Source organism: Apteryx rowi, unplaced genomic scaffold (genome assembly GCF_003343035.1).
Source record: "Apteryx rowi isolate R43461 unplaced genomic scaffold, aptRow1 scaffold_332, whole genome shotgun sequence".
Lineage (NCBI taxonomy): Eukaryota > Metazoa > Chordata > Aves > Apterygiformes > Apterygidae > Apteryx > Apteryx rowi.
In genome coordinates, this window is record NW_020449775.1 from 791052 (window position 1) to 815405 (window position 24354).

The 24354-nt window shown below is 37.6% G+C and overlaps 2 protein-coding genes across 9 annotated transcripts in view; one reads left to right on the plus strand and one right to left on the minus strand.

Moving 5' to 3' along the window:
* Positions 1-920: 920 nt before the first annotated feature.
* Positions 921-24132, minus strand: MRE11 (MRE11 homolog, double strand break repair nuclease). Of its 7 annotated transcripts, none has more exons than XM_026071900.1 (21): positions 24052-24132; positions 23424-23535; positions 22770-22902; positions 21762-21922; positions 21055-21142; positions 19953-20094; positions 18030-18144; positions 16627-16812; positions 15945-16116; positions 15073-15153; positions 14402-14528; positions 12412-12515; positions 9725-9898; positions 7830-7892; positions 6637-6856; positions 5615-5698; positions 3651-3706; positions 3082-3146; positions 2603-2681; positions 1558-1666; positions 921-1435 (listed from the first exon to the last, which is right to left on the minus strand). In XM_026071900.1, the coding sequence occupies exons 2-21, from the start codon at positions 23441-23443 to the stop codon at positions 1431-1433; spliced, it is 2184 nt and encodes a 727-aa protein (XP_025927685.1). In that variant the 5' UTR covers positions 23444-23535; positions 24052-24132; the 3' UTR covers positions 921-1430. The 7 variants fall into 7 exon arrangements, with proteins under 7 accessions (XP_025927685.1, XP_025927687.1, XP_025927686.1 ...); XM_026071902.1 differs by lacking the exon at positions 24052-24132 and adding an exon at positions 23916-23933; XM_026071901.1 differs by lacking the exon at positions 24052-24132 and adding an exon at positions 23740-23892.
* A 67-nt stretch (positions 24133-24199) lies between these two features.
* ANKRD49 (ankyrin repeat domain 49) overlaps positions 24200-24354 on the plus strand; it is a 3804-nt gene continuing 3649 nt past the window's right edge. Inside the window, exon 1 of one of the 2 annotated variants that reach the window (XM_026071908.1) lies at positions 24200-24287. The gene's annotated coding sequence lies outside the window, so the exon portion shown is untranslated. Of the gene's footprint in view, positions 24324-24354 lie in introns of both variants that reach the window. The other variant, XM_026071907.1, reaches the window with a different exon arrangement.

Below are 24354 nucleotides of genomic sequence, written 5' to 3' on the forward strand. Positions count from 1 at the left end.
AGCTGTGACAGCTCTTAATGAAGGGAAAGAGTCAGACTAGCAAACGATGCCCTGACACCCTAAGTGAGCATACTGCTCTGCAAATTGCTACCAAGCTGTACACTAGAAATTCAAACGCCTTCATCATTTTTATGGAAGTCCTTGGGAAGCTCAAGGCTCATTTCAGTTCACTTCTGCAGAATATATGCAGGCGAAGTAACAGTCACATTCAGCAAGAGCCACAGCAACACAACTGCCAGCCCCGTATCTTTGAGGGAGAAGGCAAAAAACACAAAAGCGTGGCTGCTGCTACTCAATGGATTTAGTGCGTCTCTGACGTGCTGGGGGCTTAGCTGATAAATTCTGGCCTCTTCCTTGATAAGCTCTAAAGGCTGTAGCTACAACATCTCAGCACTTTTTTTTTGCGGGGTGGGGGGGTGGGGTAGGGATGTATAGGGGTGGAAAAAGCAAAGAAGGAACAGGTCTAGGCCTTGGCTCCTTCCACAGAAGGAGTTGTTTCCTCACTGTCAACACAGTATTCTGTTTTAAAAGTCCCATTTGGAGAAATAGTTTGAAAAACAGAGATGACATTTCAGGAGGGTTTACTCAAGTGGAGGGCTGAGGTAAGAGATATCTGAAAAACCTCAACTAAGACAAAGCAAGAGGCAATGTCTTGCCCTGCACRGGCACAACTCCTTTATTCTTCAAGCAGCCTTCCTGGCACAGCTGTAGGGTTCTAGCCCCTACAGCTTGTTTAAAAGGGTAAAAAGCTGATAATGCAATTTAACCTAAAGTCTTTGGCTCTTCTTTAGTTACAGAGCAGAAGTCATTCCTGTATACTATGACATTTAATAACAGCGTAATAGTGGGTTTAGTTCTCCCAGTAAGCTGAGAGTATTACAACATTTTCCAGTGTTAAGATTGAAAGCTGTATCTTTGGGTCAAATTACTACTCCTTAGAGTTTTAATTGTAACTGTATCAAAATTGCAAATAAATACAAAGTTCATTGTTATGACCAAGTCCACATCCACTTCCATACCTGCATACTACCCTCAGTTTACTCCTCTGAAAAATTCAAGCCCCAAATAATGACATTTTCTAGAAAAGATATTATGTTATTTACATTACCATCTTAGAAAGAAAACAGGCTTTTAGAAGTTTTAGAAAGAATTAGCAGTTCCAGGCAGTACTTCTTCAAAAAGTTTGTAAAAATATTAGACACACTCTGCATCAAAGTCATGCGACACACAAATCATTCTGAATTCAGTGCCACTAAAATCAAACATTTCATAGAAGTGAAGATTTAAGGCAAACCATCATTTACAGAGAAATGTCATATAGAGTATGCTTCGCTTACTGGTCTCCATTTTCTTTAGTGGCCTCTCTTATATAGTGAGCCTGAAATCATTTAGTTCTTCTTGATGTTGCAGTGCTCTTGAATGGGTCAAATTCATCCTGCAATTTGTAAATAAGTATGGATTACTACAACTGTCATGCATTCTGAGCCACAAAAAGGGAGATCATCTTTCCATTAAACTAGAAAGCCAGGTCACTTTATTCCACACTTGCTGACAGACCCGTGTTTGTTGTTTTCAAGATCCAGATTATCCATGAATTTGAAGTCCAAGTTACAAGGAGGCAGAAAACAGAAATTGAGCTTAAGTCAATATGATAAGAATAGCTACTCTGAAATCAGGAAAAAAAAAAAAAAAAATCAATTTCAGGTATGACCTAGCAAAATGTTATCATTGTGAGCAAAACATACTTCAAATGAAGTTCTATCCATATACATATCACACATCATAATTTAATGAGAAATGCAAGAATCAAAAATACTGTTTCTTTTTGTACATTCAGGAAGACGTGCAGTTTTGTATTTCAGGTACCAAAAGAGGAGACAGTATAGTGGAAAGAAGGGATAATAATTGAACATTTTCTCTGAAGTAGCCAATATCTGACATCATTAAGGCAGGGATCCTGACCATATATCACAACCTGATAGTCTGTGAAAACAGACAGCATAGTGCTTGACAGTATAATGTGTCTTGTATTCAGTGTAAAGCTGAAAATAAAGTAAAGTCTACTTGTTTACTGATTACAAAGTAACCTCTTCCTAGCAGTTCAAATATATACAGCAAGTAGAGACATGTGAATTTTGGAAGTTTCTTTGGGTTTTTTTGTTTGTTTGTTTTTTGAAGTACTTACATGATTTGCAATGATTAAGAACCCCAGGAAACTAACGATTTTCAAATGCAAAAAGTAAAATTCTTCCTTTGGGCAAGAATAAAATACATGACTAATTCAAAGGACATAGCCAAGCACTAGAAAAGATTGCCTACAGCATGCACTAGTCTAACCTATTCCGCACTTTTCAGGAATGACAACTAAATATCAAGAACTAAGGGGGGGAAAAAAAAAAAACAGACTAGATATTTTCTTGATATCTTATTTTTGATGATTATGTATGTTTTAATTAAAAACTGGTTGCAATAATGTAGTGCTGTTAGTAAAGAAAAAAAGAATTCAATTGTATTCTGATATGCTTTATTCAAATAGCTGTAAAACAGTAAACTAAAGACACTTACAAGAACTAGAGAAAGAAGAGACCACTATATCACGTACCTCATCCGAGTCAAAATCAACTCCTTTAGATATTTGGCTTTGTGAACTCCTTTTACTGAGTGAAGATGGAGCTGACAACCTTGAAATATACAGAGAAGGGGGGGAGGGGGGGCAGGGGGAAGTTACCAAGTGCAGTTCTCAAATACCAGGCATTGCAGCAACCTTCCCTTTAACTTAGATCTGCTCCACCAATACAGAGGTTAAGAATAAACAGAACAACAATGAGCAGAATGATCCAAATTTTTAAACACACTTATGAATTCTGAAACTCTGCCCTGGCTTATCTCAATCAATAGACCAACCTATTGTCACAGGAAGATCATCCGCATCGGTAGGTAACAAAAGGTTACACACGTTCTGGAAACACTTAAGAATTTTTCAGAGTCTGTTTTTCCAATTAGTGAACCAGATCCCCAGATTCTGCTGATTACCAATCAGAAATAAGGCAGTCACGGTGGACTTAAAATAAAAGTACCAACCTTTGATTTACTTTGGAAGGAACAACTGAAATTTCTTCTAGATCGGAGTCAACATCTATAATATCCTGAAAAAAAAGAGACCATTTATAAAGTTTTTATACAAACTTTTTTCATTCTCACAGAGATATACTACATAAAATTATAGTACAGTGCTTTTTTTTTTTTTTTTTTTGAACTAAATACTTACTTAGGTATAATAAGCATTTGAAAGGGCTCCAGGCTGGAACTGTACAATGTGCAGCTACCACATAAGTTTTGCCCTTGATCTTGTAAATACCCAAAAAAGCACTCCTGTATATACTCTCCATATCTTAGACTATGGACTCTTCACAAATAAAACACGGTCTTTGTATTTTTCTAAAAGATACACTATACAACAACCCTCCTGCCCCCCCCCCCCCAAAAAAAAACAACACAAAACACCACACCTACAAATTAACATGCAGAACCTTACTGCTGCAACCAACAGCTTGGGAACTTATGGTTTAGGCTACAGTTTKGACCAGATATTTATTTTCTAATCAGAAGGCAGCAGTTATACAGCTTCACTCATGCAAGATGCTTCTCACCTCCGAGTAAGACTTAGATGAATTCCAGGAGGGCTGTGGTTTCAAAGACCTAAAGGCTAGAGTAAAACACAGGTAATATTTTTGAAGTGCTCACATAACAAAATGCAAACGATGTTATGCAGATCTTTTCACACAAAAACCTGCTTAGCATGCATTTCTTCTGTAGAGGACTTAAAAAAAAGACAGGACAAGCAAAAGGTCCTTGGCAGATAAAGCATAAATCAAGCTCTTCCTAGAATCTGGCAGCTCAAAGGATCTGAACCCCCCAAGCATCAGCAGCTACTTGCCAACCTGACTGGAAAAACCCACAGAAACTTTGATTAAGATGACAAGAAAGTATTAATGTAATTGATTTTCCTGTATGTCTATCATTTAGTTTACACATTCACACATCTGTTAAACTTGATGATTTCTATGCAGTATTTTAGGTCATTTACTGAGGCTTTTCAGTGTTAATTTTGTAATATATGACAAAGAAAATGAATAGTTATATTGTCTTGCCCCAAAAGGTAAAACAAGATGTGCCAGGAACATCTGACTGGAATCGGGAATAGGTAACATCTTACTGTATACTATATGCAGTTCCTTCAGGAATAAACATAGAAAGAATGCAACTTAATAACCTCTGCTGTATGCAGAATACTGTCAGTGGTTAAAAAGTTTAAACTTGACTTATTTTTACTAGTTTAGTAGATTTTAATACAAATTTGCTTAGTCTTATACCACAGCAAATTTTAGGAACACCAATTTGTACCAAGGGAGAGAAACTTGCATGCTACTTAAGCCAGGTATCTGAAGGCAGCTCTCCCTTGCTAAGGGGGGCAGACTCTGAAGAAACAGCATAAATAATCCAAGTATTCAAGAAGAAAAATACTGCTTACAAATCTATACTTGAGTCCCAGACAAAATACCCAAAGGTAAACTGAGCTTTGTTTAAAACTAATCAGATTCTTAAAAAAAAAAAAAAAAAAAAAAAAAAAAAAACTTGTTAAAAACCAAATTAAAAAATAATTTAAATAAAAAAATAAAAATAATAAAATTAAAAAACAACCCAAATTTTTTTTTTTTTGAGAAACTGTATATGAAGGTTAGAGACAGCTGCTACTTTCCCTTCCAAGCCCAGAATACTTGACTGTAGCCAGGACCGAAAGGTCTTGGAAACCAGAGGGCTGTCTATATGCCTGAATCCACCTGCTTCTCCGGCTGAAGTTTAGGTTAATGTTTCAGTTTGACAGCTTCAGAGTGAGACCTCTGAAGATATTATTTTGGACATACTAATAAGTTGCAGTCAGGAAAGCAAACTGGCATATGAATGTTGTGCAAAGAGGCCATTTAAAGACCAGGTGATAAAGGTAACTTCCAGATGCAGCTGTTCTTATGAAACGAGTGAATCTGCGTCTACTTTTTTGTGTTGAGTCATTCAAGGTTTATGCAAACAAACCACACCTGAACCCAACCCACATCTCCCAATCTTCACTCTTAATCATTGCTACATTCTCTTCAATTTTTCCTCACACCATGAAAAAGAAACAGATCTGCATTTACTATTTGTATCCTCCAAGTCCCAGGTTTTTGTCACATTCCTCTTGATCACAGCCAACTAGTCTCCTCCATTCTTGTAACAAAACAATTCTTCAGAATGCCAGAACCTGCTGGTCACGCATTGTCCTTCACTTCTGAAGATACCATTCTGGTTGCATGTTATTACTCTTTGTCAGATACGTGACCAGACTAGTTGATTAGAGTTAAATGTCACTCCTATATTTTATGAAGTCTCATCAATGAGATTTAGTGAACGGTATCTCTCACACACTGTTATCCCATTTCAGTAGAGTCAAAAGAATCTCTCTCAGCTGAATCTGACTAGTAGAAATAAAGACAATTAAGAGACTTCCCCGTAAAATAGACAGCTTCATTACAATTTGAGAGAATAGATTAGAGTAATGAACAGACTGTAGACATACCATCCACGATAGACATGTTCTTAGCAGGCACAGACACAGGCTTGTATGTTCTGCTACTAGTAGCTGACTCTTGGCTAGTGTTTCCTGGAGGAATAATAAACAGTGTGCAGGTCTGCTCAGAGTTTGGTGTCTTTTTTTTTTTTTTAATTATTTTTTTCTTTAGTCTGTCATTACCGAGTGGGAAGTCACTTAAAAACCTACATTCCGCTTCACTCCTTCCCTTCCTGCCTTAAATCAAGCCTTCCTGCAAGCTGAAGGCCTGCTTGGGGTCAAGCTCCACATACACAGCCTTGTATCACATGTACCCCCAGGTCTGACTGGATCACAACTCTGTTGGAACAGATGCTTATAAAAATAGCTTCAAGGCACAAACCAATCCATCCTTAAGAAGACTGTCTTGGTTTCAGCTCACCCTGCTCTTGTGCATCTTACTGAGACAAGTCAAAGGAGAATACTATTGCAAGGCCCAAATTATGGTGTTTTTTTTTTTTTTTTTTTTTTTTAAGTAGGCCTCCATAATGGAAGTAGCACAATCATTGTAAAGTACATAACTACATACAGCCAAGGAGCCATTTAATCCATTTTGTTGAGGAAACACTCCCTATTTTCTCAGTCACCAGCAACAATGAAGTCCTATGTAAACTGTGTTAGGATAGAGCCAATCTGTACCTCCTCTTTATACTGATAAGATGCATTCTGTTGCATTACCATTAGCAGTAAGAAAGGTATAGCCATGCACTTCACAGCACAGACCTTCGCAGCAATGCATTTCTTACATCTCATGAGCCTCCTAAGTTTCCCTTGCAGGTAAGGAAGATACTATTAAACTGTGAAAAAGTCACAACTTAAGCTTTGTATGGCAGTCAACCGTATAGTGTATAGTATCCAAAATATTCGTGCAGAATTTTTCAATAGAAGCTCTTAAGCAACAAATTTGCACTTCACGGAAGCATCAGAAGAGAATCCCCCTTCTAAAGAAAAAGGTCAGCAACTGCAGGACAGAAAATAAGATTTTTTCTTACCTCTTCCCCTTTGGGATGATCCCCTTGCTGTTGAATTTTGTCCTCTTGCACCTCTTGCCCTACCTCTTGCCCTACCCCTTCCTCGGCTCCTTGTTGAAGGCAGGCTGTCATCTGAATCACCACCAGCGACTTTCATCCCCATATCCATGAGTTCTTCATCACTGGAAGCTGAGGCAAGAATTGCATCCTCAGATCTGTGTGCTCTAGCTCTGGTCATTGCCTGAATGGGAACAGTAAGTGCTATCAGAAAAGAATCTTAAAATATGAAATGTAGCAGTGTTAAATCCGAGGTGCAATATGCATGTTTAAACAATTCACGCTTAGAAGATCCAAAGCCACAGATTTACAAAAGTCAAGGAAATCTGTCAAAAACTGGAGTCAGTATTCTTCTTATTTAATTTTCATATGTATATGTGAAGTAGTTATCTAAGCTCTCATASAGAATGGAGCTGCTTAATAGATTATGGTCAGTGAAGAATTCAGACCATATCTTACGCCAGATATGTACACCTACCCAGATGAAGCACCCTCCAGGCTCCACTGACCAGATCTTCACTGATGACATTAGGTGCTTTGACAACTAGTTCACATGAAAGGAACTAGTCCAAATTCGGAGAGTTGAATCTCATCCCAAGTGCTCTTTTCCTCAAAATTTTATTGCAGTCCCATAGAGCTTGCAAAGCAAAGGAACCAGTGGTGTTGGTGGTTGGGAATTCTCTTTGGAAAGACATCTACCACTGAGAACTGAATCTCTGGGAGATCTAAGGTCTGGAGTGCTGAGAAAGAACACAGTACTAAGGGGTTGCCAAGACTCATTTCTTCCAGGAACATCACTCAATAGAGCCCAGCCACATCTCCACTGATGATGGGATCACAAACAGGTTAAGCTGAAAGAGATCTCTGGAGGTCACCTGCTTGGTCTAACCTCAGTTCCCAGTAAGGACTACTGGACGTTCAGGATCATAAAAGAAGTTACACAAGAAAAGAAAAGAGACTTTAAAAGACAAATCAAGCAGTAGCTTAGGCACATATTATACCAAGGATGATTTCAAAAAGCCTTGCTAATCTTTCCTAGGCAGATAAGCACTTCTTCCTCAAGGATCATGTTCAAGTACTACTAAGCGACTACAGTCATATGCCAAAGTCACCAAAGTTCCATTCTTCAATCTACATTTACAATTCCAAGGAGTTACCTCACGGACTTCCTCATCCTCTTCTTCAGTATTCTTTCTTCTACTCTCCCTAAATCTTCGCACCTGAATTAAAAGAAAAAAATTCCCATCTAAATAGTAGTTTATTTCATACAAGTCTCAAAACACAAAAAAAGTGAGAGAGAAGCCTTGATCTCTGAAATATTAGTTCAAGCTCAACTGACTTGTTGCTGGGGATCTAAACAAAGCATCTTTAGTGTAGATTTGTTCTGAATGGAAGCAGAATGACAATTATTTTTCCAGGAAGGTTTTGAAGAGAAGAGAGCAACAGCTCCATTCCCAAGTATCTAACACATTCTACTACTTTGGGAGATACAGAAAGGCCCTAACTATTCTGCCATCAAAACTTTCAAGTGAAAGTAGTACAAAGTATCTTGAATCAACTCCAGATTGTCCTGGATCAAAGTAAATACAAAGGTCTAGAGCTCAGAGAGGCTCAAAAGTTGCAATATTTGCTTTAAAAAAAAAAAAAAAGTCCCTCCTCCCCAAACCTCAACTTGCTGCTCAAGCAAGAGGAGAACAGAAGGGCAGTAATAGTTGAACGGTTTGTTTAGAGCTTTTTCCTTCCTACTTCCTTTCCATAACTACATTATGGGCTCACATTTTACTGTAAACTCTCCAGTAGCTACATCACTGAGGGAAAAAAAGCTTGGTACATGATGAAAAGTAGGAGACATGCTCAAGAGAAGCAGAATATAGGTAATTAAGCAATAAGGGGCAGCAAAATATGAGTAACCAGAAAAGAGGGGGTTGAGAGGAAGAAGCAAGTTAGAAGGAAATGAAATTGTGAGGAGACAAACATTGCAACGTACATACAACTAAGAAATTTCAACTCGTCAAGTATGGAAAAGATATGATGGGGAGAAAGAAAGAAGATATTAGTCCAAAAGACAAAACAAAAGACCCATAAGTGGCACAGAAAACTTGCAGGCACTGATCATTCATGGTATCTTTCAACCCCCTCATGAWCTAAAACAACAAGCAAGCAGGTAGGTGCAACCTTCCCCCCTCTCCTCCACACACCCCAGGGCATTCTTTACACAGTGCACAGTTAAGCTGCAGAACTTCTTGTCATACTGTGCTTGAATATAAGTTTACATGGGCTCAAGTGGAAGCTCAAAAAGTTGTTGGAGAAATCTATTAAGGGTTACTAGACACACAGAAACCAGGTTTGGCTCCAGATGACCTTGAGCTGCAAGCAGTTAGAAGGTAGTAGATCACTTGAAGGAAAGTGTCCTTTATGCTTGCCCTGTTCATGTACTCTTTCCTAAGCCAATATGAAAAAGCTAAGAACAGATTAATTTTTTAAGCATATGTAGTTGAAGACTGCATACTGGTCTAACCCAATATGAGATGCTCTTAGATACTGAGACTAATACTTTTAAGATGTGTGCTCTAATAGCAATATATCAAACATGCTTATATCATCCTCTTACATGCTTATAACCATTGTGAGAAAGACAGAGTTAACCAGATGATGATATAATTTGTCAGTTTAGCCTCAGTCCTTCAGGGCAAGATTATTAGAGTGAATGGGTTTTTGTATCCAAGATTACTTGGCGTAACAGCTATAGGGCAAATTCTATGTATACATGTATCTCAAGAGCGGCAGATCTTTTTTATGCGTGTGTGTGTGTAAAAAGTGGGAATTGGTATAAACAGACCATAAAACACAGTTTTAATACAAGTTTTTAAACTGTCTATTTAAACTTCATCATCATCACATTAATTAATTCCAGGACAAAGGTGACTGACTACAGACAAGCGTTGCACCCACTCTCCACACAGGCAAAGCTATTAAACCAGTTTTGAACACTAATTTTTCTACTATCTGTCTTGGCCTCTTCTAAAGAATTAAGATTTACAGTATATACTACCTCTTCATCTATTTTTTCTTCCTCTGCATCAGTGCGACGCTCCTTAAGAAACCTCTGTGTTTTTTCCAGTTGAAATTTCACCAACTCTTCTATAGCATCTTTTTCTTCTTTGTCCACAAACTCCTGCACTGCTTCTCCCATTCCTCTTTCAGTTAGAAGCGAAAGCTGTACTTTCTTTAAAAAGGGGGAAAAAAATGTTAAGAAGCATCTACCATCAGAAAAAACATCCTGCTGTGTCTGGTAAATATTACATTAAGTTGGTTCCAGAAAAAGTAATATGCATTGAAGATTTCAATCAGAGAATAGCACAGCAAAAAGCAAACAGGTAGTTCTTTATAATATAGTTACAACCCTCTTGCTATTAGCATGTTATACGTAACAATGTTTTTCAGATTAGTCAAAGAAAAATATTTCATGAAACGTAAAGAAATTACAATGCTTACAAATTACAATTTACATATGTAAAATAATTTGTCTTGAAGGTATTACTGAGGAAGGTGAGAAGGTAAACTGTATTCTTTTCTAGCCCCCCCCCTTTTTCTTTAATCTAAAGTAAGATTAACTTGCAGAGAAATAAAAAAAGCTTTTAAAAACAGACACCGAATTATTAATGATGGACTATAAAGAAAAGAAAAGTTGCTTAGCATTATTGTAAAATTTTAATATCAAAAAGTGGCAGTTTCAGAGCAGTGTAAATTTTTCTTTTGAAGCATCAAGAGCTATTAAGCAGAAAACAACTCAAATGCAGTTCTGTAAACACCAGTAGTTCTTTCTTGTTCATCTAGATACTACTATAGACACCAATTAGTCAAAGTAGTAGAAGCTACTGGTGTTGTTTCATTGCCGTTCCCTCTTCTCTTCTCTACTCTCCTTCCCCAACACAATAAGGAGAGAGATGTTCTGAGAAAGAAACCCACACAAATACTCATGTTTGAATTGCATTCCATTTTGCTTGTAAACTACATTACATATAATTTCTTGGTAATAAGCATTATATATGCTTATTAAAGATTTTTGATCCTTCTAGATATCACCTAGGAACTGTTTTATGAGTTGCATCAAGAGATTAAGGCCTTCCCTGAAAAAAATTCTCAGCAGAGGAATAAATTCTACAGCCATCAAAAAAAAAATGAAGTTAAAAAATAATAAAATGACCATCTCAGAAGAATGACTGATTGTAATGACAGAGTTTTAATGTTGACTTTCAGCAATAAGCTTTCTTCCAAAGGGAAAAAAAWATATATACTAAAGAGATGAACAGCAGTAATTTTAATTCACAGGCCTCAGTTTACCAGCAACAGCGGAACTGAACAGAGTCTGGTATTTGTTAGCTATCTTTGGTCTAACATTTGTTGAACATCCAGCTACAGCCCTGTGGTACCTAGGGATCCAAGGACTGTTTAGCTTCCCTTATTAGAGAAGATCAGGTGTTTAGAGACCTTGAAGCATCATCTGTCATAGTGCAGTTTAAGATCTCTATCTTTACCATCATTTTGGGACACAATATGCTTTTTCCTCTTCATTATCAGTGTTAACTTAAAAAAGTATTAACCCCCTAATGCAAGCCGTGCTGGAACACTGATAGATTCTTCAAAATCTTTATAGACGCTAATCAGCTGAAGCAGGCCTCATAAATGGTGGGACCAGTAAATTAGCTGCTTCTACCAGAATGTACAAAACGGGAGGATGGTATAAGAGGACAGCATTCTGCAGAATAAGGGAGGAAAGAGAGTAAAGGCAAAATCTATTTATCATAGGACACCACAGTGCCCTCTGCCTGACACTGCTACCCTTCCYACGGAAATTAGGGGTAGGATACATTTGAACAAATACCTATCTCTGAACTAGTCAGCCTGGGCTCCCTTTAATATTCAGAAGGCAAATTGGCACTTCCAGGGCGTGATTCATCCCAACCTGACACAGGCACCTAACATGTGTCTAAGGTTAGGCGACACGAATCCCATCCTAAACATATATATCTTTGGGAATCCGTGTTCTAATGACTTTCCGCAAAGCCTGTTCTGAAGTCGTTTCTGAAAGTTATGCTTGGTCATCTAGATCATGCATTTGAGTGTCTTGACTCACTGATTATCATCATTACTTTTTTACCCAAGGCCTTGCAGCACTGGTGTAGGGACAAGAGGGATAAATCAAGCTTAATGAAAGGGTGGGTAGAAAGCAAAATAAGCATGTTTTTTTCTTCCTCTTACTCCCTCATTTTAAATATAATGTGGAACTGCAGTATGTCTGAGGGCACAATTGTAAACAAAGTACTGCAAGGTAAAAAGTTACTTCAGGTCAGCTGGTAATAGTAACTGGTATGGCCACACACTGATCCTAAACTAAATTACGGTAGCTTCTCTCTCAGAGAATGCTACCTCACATTTTCCTCTGGTAAGGACACGACACATCATTTAGTACAGGGCAGATTCCGCAAGTTCACATGAAGAGTTTTTATGACACAAAACAGCGTGCATTCACATACCCTACACACAAGGACTGCTTGTTAACCTAAGACATGCACTTTATACAGGAATACAGGTACATTTATAAAGGAAATAGGTTATACATCTGGGTGTATGTCAAAGACTTTTCAGGCCACGCTACTTTCATTAAGAAAGTAATATGTGCAAAGATGATCAAAACATGATATACCATAAACAAATTCATAAAAGATATAAAGATACCTTCTCCGCTGTCTGAAAATACTGCTTTACAAGGTCCTCCACCCTCAGCGTCATCCCCTCAGAAGCAGGTCTGCTAACCAGTTTTCCAAAATTAAGATCACTGTCTAGAACAGAAAAGCATATTGGTACTATCACCCACTGTTCATGTAAGAGTTAACAGCTTTTAATTAGCATCACCCCACTGACAATAATAGGAAAATGATTAATGTAGGCCTCTTAGGAATTGCAATCCCTTTTATACGTAGAGGTTTATTGTTAAAACTGTAGACGAATGTACTGAAACACATAAATACAACAGGTGCAACAACTGTATAAGACAGAACCGCATCTTTGGTAGATACAAAAATAAAGTTCTTCAAACTCTTAAATGTCTGGAATTAGAAACTGAACACTACATCCTGAAGGTATTAAAACTGAGCTCTAATAGATCACAACTGGGAGAAAATTAAAGGACCCATCCAAGCACAAGGAATTTTATATGTGTAACACTATTATTATAGAAAAAAGTTTCTTCTGAAGCATGCTGACTGATTTTGAGTAGAAAAGGTTCATAGTTCACTGAGGTTGTCCCCACCTCCAGGCAGCGTGGTAGGAATGACAGAAGAATGATGGTGATAATCAACTGGGGTTACTGTTTACCATGTAAAGTAATATAAAAGGACTACAGACTGCTTCTAGACTTTTGCCACATGCAAACACAAAACAGAATATTTTGTTAGCTCTGTTTTATAAGCAGCTATGACAAAAGAAACAGTAACAGCTTCTGGACTATTAAACAAAGTCTTAGCATCTTCCTGTACTGAGTCACAGCATTGTGCACATGTGCAATAGAAGTTATGATTGCTTTACTAGCCATCTAGCTTGTATTATAAAGGTTCCTGAAGCTAAGATGCATATTAAGTAGACAAATGAAAACACATTGACCCAACACAATGAGAAGTGTGGTAGCTATCCTGTATTCTGAACATTTTAATAAGATTATGTAACTAGTTCAAACAAACAAACAAAAAAACATACAAAATAAACCAAGAGTAATACAAAAAATTTCAAAAAAGTAAAAACCTCACTAAATGCAGTTTTTATTTGTAGCATGTAATGTTTTGAACTTCATAGAAGTGACAGTGTAAGCAAAAACTGCCAATGGAATTGGAGTACATAAAATGCACTAATGTGCTACATTAACAGTTCTTCAGATCAGCACAGTATGTTCTTATGCAAGCTGCATTTTCATTAGTGACTACTGATCCAGCATTAGGGCAAAACTGTCAACATTTATTAACCATTTCTTAGAAATTCTAGGCACAGGGAGAAGTATTACAACATCTATTATTCATTTTGTAGAAATGCTTGAATAGAGACATACCCAGAGCAAGCTAAAAAACAGCATCTCATACACATGATTATTTAGGGCAAACAAAATGCTGTTGCATATTGGGACTGTTTGTCTTTTAATGAAAAAGTCTCTCAGGCACATCCCCTCTATCGGTATTTTATGCCTAAACTAATTATTTACTATACCAATAAAATGAAAAAACAAAAAGAAAAAAAGTGCAACACTCCTTTTTTTCCCTATAGGGTGCCCCAAAGTCAACCATCTCATGCTGAAAATCCCAAAAATGAAGTGTTTAATGGCCTTCATGGTAATTATCATAGAATCATGGAACAATTCAGTTTGGAAGGGATTCCTGCCTATTGAGGGCTATATGAAGTACTGTAAGCAACTCATTAAGGTTTGAGGACAAAAAAGAAATTATTTATGAACAATTGTCAGAAGATGCTGCACCAAATATCAAAATGTAAGACAAACCCAAGAAATAGAAGAGGAATACTTGTGCAATATTTACACTTGAATAAGACTACACCTTTACTCTTTCTATAAGAAATGAGATGGCAGACACCAAGCTTTTGCAAAGGTTGGGTAACAAAAAAATGAAAAGGGGGGGGGGATGAAAAATCAAGGAAAGCCAGTGATTCTTTCCTTTCTAATTACCGTTCTTCTCTTTTTGTTCACGGTGCCTGAAAAAGTGTATGATGTCTTTCGGGTTAGCTATCCTATCCACATACTTCTGGCTAAAACGATGGACACTGAATGGTTCAAAGCCTCCCGTATAATCAACCTAAGAGAGGAAAGGAAAAATTTAAAGATGAAACAAACAGAAGCAGAGAAGCCACGTAGACCAAGATAATTTTGTTACCCTTCAAAGGCAAAATTAAWGTAAAAAAATAAATAAAACTGGAATTAACACTTTACCATACTATGTAGAACACCTAATAAAAGCCCAGATTCCTAACTTCTTCCCAGCTTGTTTCCTTTCCCAACCTTCAGGCAAGTTTCCATATATTATGTTATGAACAAACACAAGAATATGACAAAACAAAAAAAATCCAAAACAAAACAAAAAAAAACCCCACTCTGTAAATAGCCACTTTTGGCTATTGCTCAGAAAAGCAGCAGTGAAGTACACTTACAATCTCATCCTTTAGTACAAAATACTATTTATAAAACAGGCTAACCTAGCTGTGGGATGAAGACGGTTTATATTTGCCTGTAAACAGTAAGAAATTTTGTATATTATACCTTTAACCATACAGCATGACTTCACTTAAACTTTTCACAGTGACTTTTTAGAACAAATCAGCCCACACTGAACAATGCCTTACTCGTAATCTTATGAGAGGCTTCTCTGGCTGGCGTGGATTTCCCAGACGTTCTCTTTCTGCGTTATCCAGCATCATTTCAACCTATGAAACAAAACTAAGTCTTCAGTTTCATTTTATTCTCTAAAAGATGTCTGAACCCTTCAAGTATAACTTAAAAATATATCCAATATAGATCCAATAAATCCAATCCAAAAAGAGACTCAGGAAGTGGGGGAAGTGGAGGGAGGAACAAAGCTATAAAAAATAAAGAACTACATTATGGGGCTCTCAGTCCTGAACATACCTACCTATCAGGATCCAGCCAAAAGCCATAGGAATGGGAGAGAAGAAAACCCACAACGAAAGGCTTATATTTCAGACAGAGGTTAGTTCAACAGTACCTACACCAGCGATCATTCATACTGTTCTACTCTACAGCATTTTAGCATCTTTTGCTGAATCAGCAATTCTACAGAGAAGCAACAAGAGACTAATACAGACCTAAAGAACCAAGAGCAAACAGTATGCCTGCCCTAGTTACTCAGGCTGTTTCACACTGAACAGCCCAGCTGTCAGGGTTTTGGTAGGTGTATTTATGCCATTTCCAAAGAGCAAATGCCTCACTGCCCCACTCTCAGGTGGGAGCTTTCATACAAACATGATGTGGACAAAGAGGCCAGAATGGGGTTACACAGCCTACTTCAGTAGGTCATCGCAATCAGGGAATCTGGGAACCAAGGCTGCAGTGAACATCATGAAATTAGGTTCCTGTGGAAACACAGCTTCAGTCAACCCCAAATCCTATAGGGCAAGAAATAAGATTTCTTATCTTCCAGTCTTAAACTAGTCACAGATCACATTTCCTATCCATATGCTGTTAGCACACTAGTTACCTTTTCCATGCAGAACGCTTGTATTGCCTGAGTTACTTTAGGATTGTCTGGATTAAAAAGATCTGGATGATCAGCTAGAACAACATCCTCCATGTGGAAACTTCGCACTGTCTCTAGAGGAATCTTCTGCATTTTCATTTTCTTCCCTTTAACATGCAGCAAACCAATGTGTCTACAAAGAGAAACATAACTTACTAGAAGAAAAACCCTAACAAAACTAAGGTACAAAAAGTTTGTTCTAAGTTGGTGTTTGTTTTGCAGAGACAAACACATAAAAGCCATAGGAAGTTCTCAAATCTGTACTTCAGGGCTGATCCTCCCAAACTTCAGGGCTGATCCTCCCAAACTTCAGTTCTAAGAGTTATACTGTGCTTGTTCCACACACAAGCACATATAAACAGTCTCTTGTAGTCCAAGGATGAGTCCAACTCACAGATGAGTTGGGTTGCATTTGCATCAAATGTTAGATTTAATCCTAAGTGAAGCAAAGTTGTTATAGGCACCAACTCTACTTCATTTATTATGTTACATTCTGAGGTTTATCTACACTGTAACACCAGTCCTTTTATACTTTTTAGAAATATTTTTCTAGGCTACATAAATGTCCTTATCAACACAATAAAGAAAAGAAACAAAGATATAAACAAGAACAAAACCAATCAAACAAAAAGAAATCACACACTTTTTCACAGCTTCTCCTGGGGACAGAGATGTCACCACTGAACTTCCAGGTTGAGAAACATAGAAACGCTGCTGTTCATTTTGGGTTGGAGCTATTTTACACTCATGTTCATGACCCCACACAACTAGATTAATAAAGTCATCTAAAAATTGTTCTGGAATGTAGTTGGTGGCTCCATGTTTGCTCCTGTTCAAAAGAAGAGAAAAATAATTAGAATATGTATAATCATGGGGGTAAGGGAGGAAGGGAAGGAGAATAATCACAAAATAAATCACRTAAGTGTGATTTAAAGTGATAGACACCCCAGTAAAAATATTTGACATTTCACATCAAGTACTCTTTATTTCCTACACAAGTATGAATTGTTAAAGTGTCTGGCTAAACAAAAAGGCAACTTTTATACTGATTTAAGCCAGGAAAATATTCAATTTACACAGGGAGATTTCCTTAGCATTTTTCTGTTCTGAATGAAGCTCRCTCTTTTCTACTTCCTACTTTTTATTTGGGCCTCTTTCCTCTCTCCTTTTTACTTGGCTTGCATGATCTTCAATTCTTCTCTATATGAATGCTTCTATAGCACCTCAAACTTTTTTTCTGGGGGGTTTAAAAACAGTGAGGTCAAAAAGGCTGATTTAAACAGACAWAGGACAGCCCCCACCCCTCCCCTTTTCATCTTTATTATTCATAACTAGCAGGTAGCTCTCCTAAAATAGAAGAAGAGAGTTCCTTCAGACTACTGGACAGAGACCAGCACACAGTGTTATCTCAGCCCTATCTGTATACTTCCGCCTCACCGTTACTTCCCATATGAGGGCTGCACTCTTATTCATTCAGGAAAAGCTATATGAAAGAACCTGGAAGAGATTGTACAAAAGATTGTAAAACTCTGCTGGTTCCTACTAACACAGCTGGGAGAAGCATGTAGGCACAAAGAACATGTGCTAGACATCCTCAATACAAGAGGCTCTGTGAAGTATAACAGTGCAAACAAAGATTTGGTACTTGTCAAATTATAGCTCAAACTAACACAGCAAACTCAATGTAACTGCATCCACAATTGATTTTCTTTTCAGCTCTAACATGTAGACTTAAGACTTAATTATATGCATTTTATAAAAACCTTGCTTTATCCTCAACTATGAGAGTCAAGGGAGCAATTTCCCAACATTCCTAATTCCTTTATTTCAACCTTTTTCCTTTATGATCTTTCTATAACAAGAACAGCTGTAAAACAATGCTTTTATTTGGGAAAAACTTAGGTTTTGAGGAAGAAAAAAAAAGAACTCAGCAGCTCAAGAGGCACCAAATAGCATATCTGACTCTCTTCCATATTCTTTTAAAGGCAGTTTAATGAAACAACATAGTAAGTTTAAAAGTCATCTTAACCCAGTCAGTATTGCTACCTATTTTGGTGAATCACAAACAAGTTAAACCAACTATCCTCATCTTCCTTTGGTCTCAGCATGGTTACTTGTTTATTGACAAACATACGATATAACCTCTCATCTGGAATGGCTCCTGGAGTAAATACAAATAAAATAAAATAAAAAACATTAAATCATTTTTGTTTGGTAAACCAACTTTTTATTTTATAGCATCTTTATTAGCAACTTTATTAATAAGAACATGGAGGACAAAACTTTGTGGCAAAATCAGACCAAGAAGTCTGAGACGTGATTATTAATCTGAACAGACCAAAGTTTAAATCAGTTATTTTACTAGATAGGCCTCTGAAAAGAGGAGGTTCTAACATGAAATCTTCCTTTAAATAACTGCTAAAAGCATTTGCATTAGTTACAGCTACTTTGAGATTTCTTGTCAGTTTTCTATGCAGAACAACTGACTATGGGCAGGAGGTAAAAATACTAGAAGAGGTGTTTTGTTTCTTATTTACTGAGTAAAAAGTATACTTCATTGCAAGGATGATTCTAAAAACAGATACTACCAATTACAGATGGTGATCTTAAACTCACTTTGAAATTCTCTTACAAAACAAAAAATAAACCATGAATTCCGAAAAGTCTGTGCTTTACTGCACAACAGGGAACTGATCATTTCCCAAATGTTTTTAAACAAGGGGGGGAAACAAACAAACAAAAAACCCTACCCATGCCTGATTCGCATACTTAGTTTTTTATGATGCACTTCAATAACATCCCACATGGAGTTTACACCATTTGTACAAGAACAAATGTTCTCTAAATCAGAGAGGGTCAAGAGGGTACACAATCCTGTCAAAAGCTCAAAGAAACATTTTGTGAATGTACATTTTGATGCACCAACATCCATGCTTTAGAAAAGTTGTTGCACTTCCCAGTAGTGGTTCCGAGTATTAGAAATTCAAATGCTTTTTAATACTTTATACTGCAACATTAGAACTCTCATTGTTAATCCTTAAAATACCTAAGAAGCTTTTAAAGTATCTCATTAAACACATGGAATCACAGACAATGAGGACTTCACTCCTAGCTATAAAAATTAATGTTTAGGCATTCATGACTGGACATAAGGGGGAAAAAAGTGAAGATCTTAACAGTTAACTTCTCCAGATAGAAAGTGGACAAGCATAACCTGTCTAAATAAGAAACAAGGGATAAGGGGCAGGTGGAGGAGAAAATATTAAGGGACAAACTGAAGATGAAAACCAGCACAGAACAGCTTTAAAATATGAAATAAGCTTCTTGAAAGCAATTGAGGTTAAATGTGATAGATGTTACTTATGAACCACTTCAGACAGACAGGCCAGATCTTAGGTTTATGCTCAGACAGTTTATGCTTTTAAACAAAACCAAAATGGCACACAAATATTCAGTACTGAAGTTTTACCTGGAAAGAAGAAAGTAAGCACAATACAAAGAAAGTGAGAAATTAAAGAGTGTAATTGCCTTGACTCAATGCACAGGCACTGTAGCTAACTTAAGCAGGGTTCATTTAAGACTATTAGAAGGACAGAAATACAGTTATTGAAGGATTTATAAGAACAAAGCTCTGTGGCTGACAGTGAAATTGCAGCAGGGGGGAAAAACTGACATTCCTCAGAACATCCATACCAACAAGAGAGACAAAATAATTAGGGACTTGCCAAAAYGAAGGCATAAACCTAAGGAAGTTAATAGTCCAGTTGCAAAGTCACAAAATAAGGACACAGCTGGTGCATGTACATTTCTGAGCAAGAACACTAACACAGAATTGATACACTTAAATTTTAGTATTACTTAGACCTTTCTGTTTGTTGCAGCACTACCTTTGCTCCAACTTAATTTAGATCTACTGAACTTTGGTAATACATAATCAGTCTAGCCACAGTCCGGCAGACTAACACTTACCTAAACCATATAGGGCAATTTTTGTTCTGCCTTTACGCAATAAAACAGGACTAATATCTATTTTCTCTACAGAAGTTGAACGTCCAAAGTGATTCAGCAGTCCTGCACAGCTTAAAATATCCAATGCACACAGTGCATCTGCCTATAGAAAACAGTAAGAAACAAATATAAAAATCTTCAACAGAACATTTACAGAAAATGTAGTTGGAGTAACATTGTAGTCATGAAAGTCCAAGCGAAACATAACTCAAAAGGGAAAGAGAATCTCTTTTCTTAAGTAACTTCTAAAGTTGGATACCTCCCCCGTATATACTAGCAATTTTTCAGTACTTACTGGTATTGAGGCAAAACCCTTTCCCTTACAAGTTTTGCCTCATTTTAACAGACACCTGCCCTTTAAAATTGTTCAGAAAAAACAAAAACAGACACAATCTCTCAAATACTACAAAAAAGTATCTGGTTAAATTAACTACTTAGCAGTAGCTCCCAAGTTAAACTTTCACTGTTAAAACATTCATCTCTGTGATATGCTGGTAATATTAGTAACTATTAGATATCAATGCATAATTATTAATACAGAACATAAACCTTTGGTGGTCTTTCAACTAACTTTTCCTGTTTACTTCTAGTTGTTGATTTTCAAATAATCATTTGATCATAATTAAATTAGCTTCCTTGAAAATGTACATTCATTTAATAGAAGACACAAATCTATGGTATGCACTACCTAAGAGCAAGTCAAGAAGTTACTTTCCCTAAGAAAAAGGCTTACAGTCTCTATAGATAGAATTTCTTTCAGAAACTTTCTGAAGATCTATCATTTTTTGGCATAAAAAGCACCTCTCTTCTTAATGACAGAATTCTATGTAAATTAAGAGATTAAACGTAGTCCATATGGACCCCTTAATTTCCTTCCTTCCTTTTTAAGGTCACATTCAAGGTGYGGCCACTAATTAAGAGAACTCCTGAAGACATACAGAAAGATTTAAGTGAAGAGTGAACCAACAAACTGCGGCTAGCCTGTTCTCAAAGAAAAATAAAACCTGTATTTCTAGAATATTATTTCTGTAATATAATAGTACAGTACAACTATGATAATTACCCCTGTGGGATCATCATGATTGCCATGAATACTAAAAATTGGAATAGAAATGTTGAGATTTCCATCCTGATAGTTCACCCATGGAAACCTGAACAGGAAGGGGAAAAGTAGTTAAATTTTAACCATAAATTTGTTCACAGACAATTCACAATATTCTCTTCAAATCAGTATCATCATAAATACATCATGACAGTGGCATAAATGAATACTAAATGATTACAAGTAAGTTTAAGCTGCACAGTGTAAGATGATTCTTATCCGTGGTCTCAAATGGAGCTTCCCACTGAGAGTGGTGCAGCAGAGAGATTCTATTTTTTAAGGGCGTATTTATGAGAAGAATGGTATAACACACTGTGTGGTACATGCAAGAGCAGCAGACTGGGCTGTGCAACCTTTGTTTACACATGAAGAACTTTGCTGATTTTACCACAGCATTTCATGTAAGTCGGTTTTTCATATCATACTGACAGGATAAAACCTAAGTATTAAGGGTTACAACACATTCAGAAATTTCTCAAAAAATTATGTACAGTCATTTATAGATTTAGATCATAAAAGATCATGGATAAGGTGATGCTACAAACTGTCCCACACAGGCCTAAAACTTCAAGGTTCTATTCACAGAGATTGTAAGTCATAAATTCACAATACATTAACCAATAAGCAAACCAAACAAGTCACACTATAATTTATAGAAACATACTTACTTGCTAAAATGAAAATTAACTGCCTGATCACTCAAAATTTCAAAGTGAACAGGACGATCACCCATGCAGTATTTTCTTAGGGACTCCAGACAAGAGTGAACTGTTTTTCTGGAAGGTTTGTTTTCATGAAAAAGGTCCCCACCTAATAAAACAAAGTCCACCTGCATGCAACAAAAAGCTCTATTATTTTAATACAGCATTTTGTATTACCTTAAAAGACTTGTTAACAAATTGTTTAAGTTGCGTCTTTTAAGGAGTTCCATATATCTCATCATATCTGGACTTCTAGGTAAAACAGTAATTCCTAGTTGCAGACATTCCGTACTTAATTTTCTCATGAAACAAACTAAATTGTTCAAAAAAAAAAAAAAAATTCTATGAAAATCTATAGGACAGAACAAAGTTGGTTAAAAAAAAAAAAAAAAAAAGTGTTTTAATAATGGTCCCAAATCAGCTCCTGAACATTTTCTTTGGCAGGCAAGAGGAGAGAYGTATCTTTTTACTCCTGTAGTACCAGCCAGAGAAAAATTACTATCTATCTCTGCATTACTTTGAGTGGATATTAGTCTTAATTTCTGAAACAGGCATAAAAAAAAAAATTCATCAAGACTACGACTAATTTGACTAAAGCACATTCAATTTTTAAGAACAGTGAAAACACTTGAAAAGTTTTTAATTGAATGGAGTTCCTGTTTTCTGAGGTGTCTGAAGACTTTTTTTTAAATCATTACCCTCACTCTCCCCTATTATTTTCCCTTCACACTGGAACTGGTGATGGCATGCTGAAATCACCATTAACATAACCAAAGTTATAATTTAAGAATGCTCTCATAAAGGAATAAGTATTTCTTTTTAGTAAAACAGAAATGTAACTGGTTGCAATAAATAAATAAATTTAGTTTGTTATTACTAAGACTGCACCAGGACTAAGCTTTATAGTACATTCTAGTAGGCTCTAATGGACTTTCCATGGTCTCACTGCTTTATTTTCCAAAAAGTACTACTTACTTCATTTTTCTGAGCTTGCTCCAAAATTTCATTAAAAGTTACAAAGGTATCATTTCCACGCACTGGGTCCTTCTCCAAATATCCAAGATGAATATCAGTAGCAATTAGTATTTTAAAGGTATCTTCATCATCCCTGAGTAAAAAGGGAAAATTAGTGTTAGAAAACAATATACTTAAGAATTCCAGCACAAACTTTATAAAGGTAATCTGTTCTGTCTGAAGTCATTAAACACCCAGGAGAATTTGTTAAAAAAAAAAAAACCCACAACTGCATTATCTTCTTTCCTGTAATGTTTTCAAACCCTTAACTATTGTTGCAAACAGTACTTCAGATAACTAAACAAACCAATTTGAAAATTAGATCGTCCAAATCAGTCTACTTTATCACAGGGCTGCAACCATCTCTTTGAAAGAGCTAACAAAAAACTAAAGAATCCTTTGCATGTTTTCTGCCTYTGAAAAGACTTAGAAAAGAAGCATTCTTCCCCTCTGTTTGCACTAGTAATCTACATACATGTGAAGGAAAGCATGATGATCATAAGGACTTGAAAGAAAACACTAATGCATATCTAAGCTCTTCTTAATTCATTCCAAACACACAAAAGACTTGTTATTTCATACGACAGCATGGAGCTGAGGACAATAGGAGCTTACTGTGAATTGATGGTACTCATCTTTCTGCCAAGACTCCTCAAGAGGCTCCAGACACAGCTTAATAAATCAGGTCAGAGAGTGTGTTTCTAGCTTCATAGATGCTATATAACGCCTAAGACAGAAAAATACAAACATTACAATCGAAGGCACAGCGAAATGAGCTGTTAATTACACAGTGTTTTAATAATAAGTATTCTTTAACCCCTCCCCCCCCCAAAAAAAAAGGCCCAAAACACAAACCAAGCAAAAAACAAAACAGAAAACCAAGCTCGGCAAGGAAGCTTAGCTCAGCTGTTGACGGCCGCACAACTCGCACCGTTGCGCGGTGCGGAGCTGAGTCAGTGCCGGCTCGCACCGGCATGCGGGGGCAGAGGCCCCCCGAGGCAGGCCCCAACAGCGCTCCGAGGCAACGGCGGCAAAGCGCGGCCGCCCGAGCGGACGGGACGGGACGGGAGAGCGCGGCCGCTCCACCGCCGGGCCTCCAGGGCGCACCCGCTGCTCCACGCCCCCCGCCTCCGGCCTGCCGCCGCCACCCGGCTACCCCGAGCGCCTCCGCCCAGGGCCGGCCCCGCCAGGCAGGGGGAAGCCGCCGCCCGCGCCCGGCCCGGCGCGGCCCCGTCTCTCTCACCCCACAGGCCCAGCGCCGCCGCTTGCCCTCGCGCGCCGTTTCCATGGCACCGAGGGGGGCGGGGCCCGACGCGACGGCCGCGCGAGGCTCTCGCGAGACCCGGTCGGCTCAAAGCGCGCGCGCTCGCCCACCCTCCCGGAGGGTGGGGGTGGTGCGATTGGTCGGCTGGGAAGGCTAATCCCGGTAGTCGTTCCGTCATTTCCGTCTGAAGTGCGCAGGCCGGAAGCGCTGCTTTGGTAAGCGGCGCGCGGGCGGTGGACGTGCCTCGCTGGGTGGGTGGCTCCGCCCCTGGAGCGCGGCGTG

Bases quoted from the DNA above. Each gene is read 5' to 3' on its own strand.
- MRE11 (XM_026071900.1), bottom strand. From the start codon at position 23,443: ATGAGTACCATCAATTCACA. The intron at 21,143-21,761 runs GTAAGTATGTTT...CTTCCTGTTCAG, and splicing joins GTTAATTTTCATTTTAGCAA to GTTTCCATGGGTGAACTATC. The intron at 6,857-7,829 runs GTAACTCCTTGG...GTTCCCATTCAG, and splicing joins AGGATGAGGAAGTCCGTGAG to GCAATGACCAGAGCTAGAGC.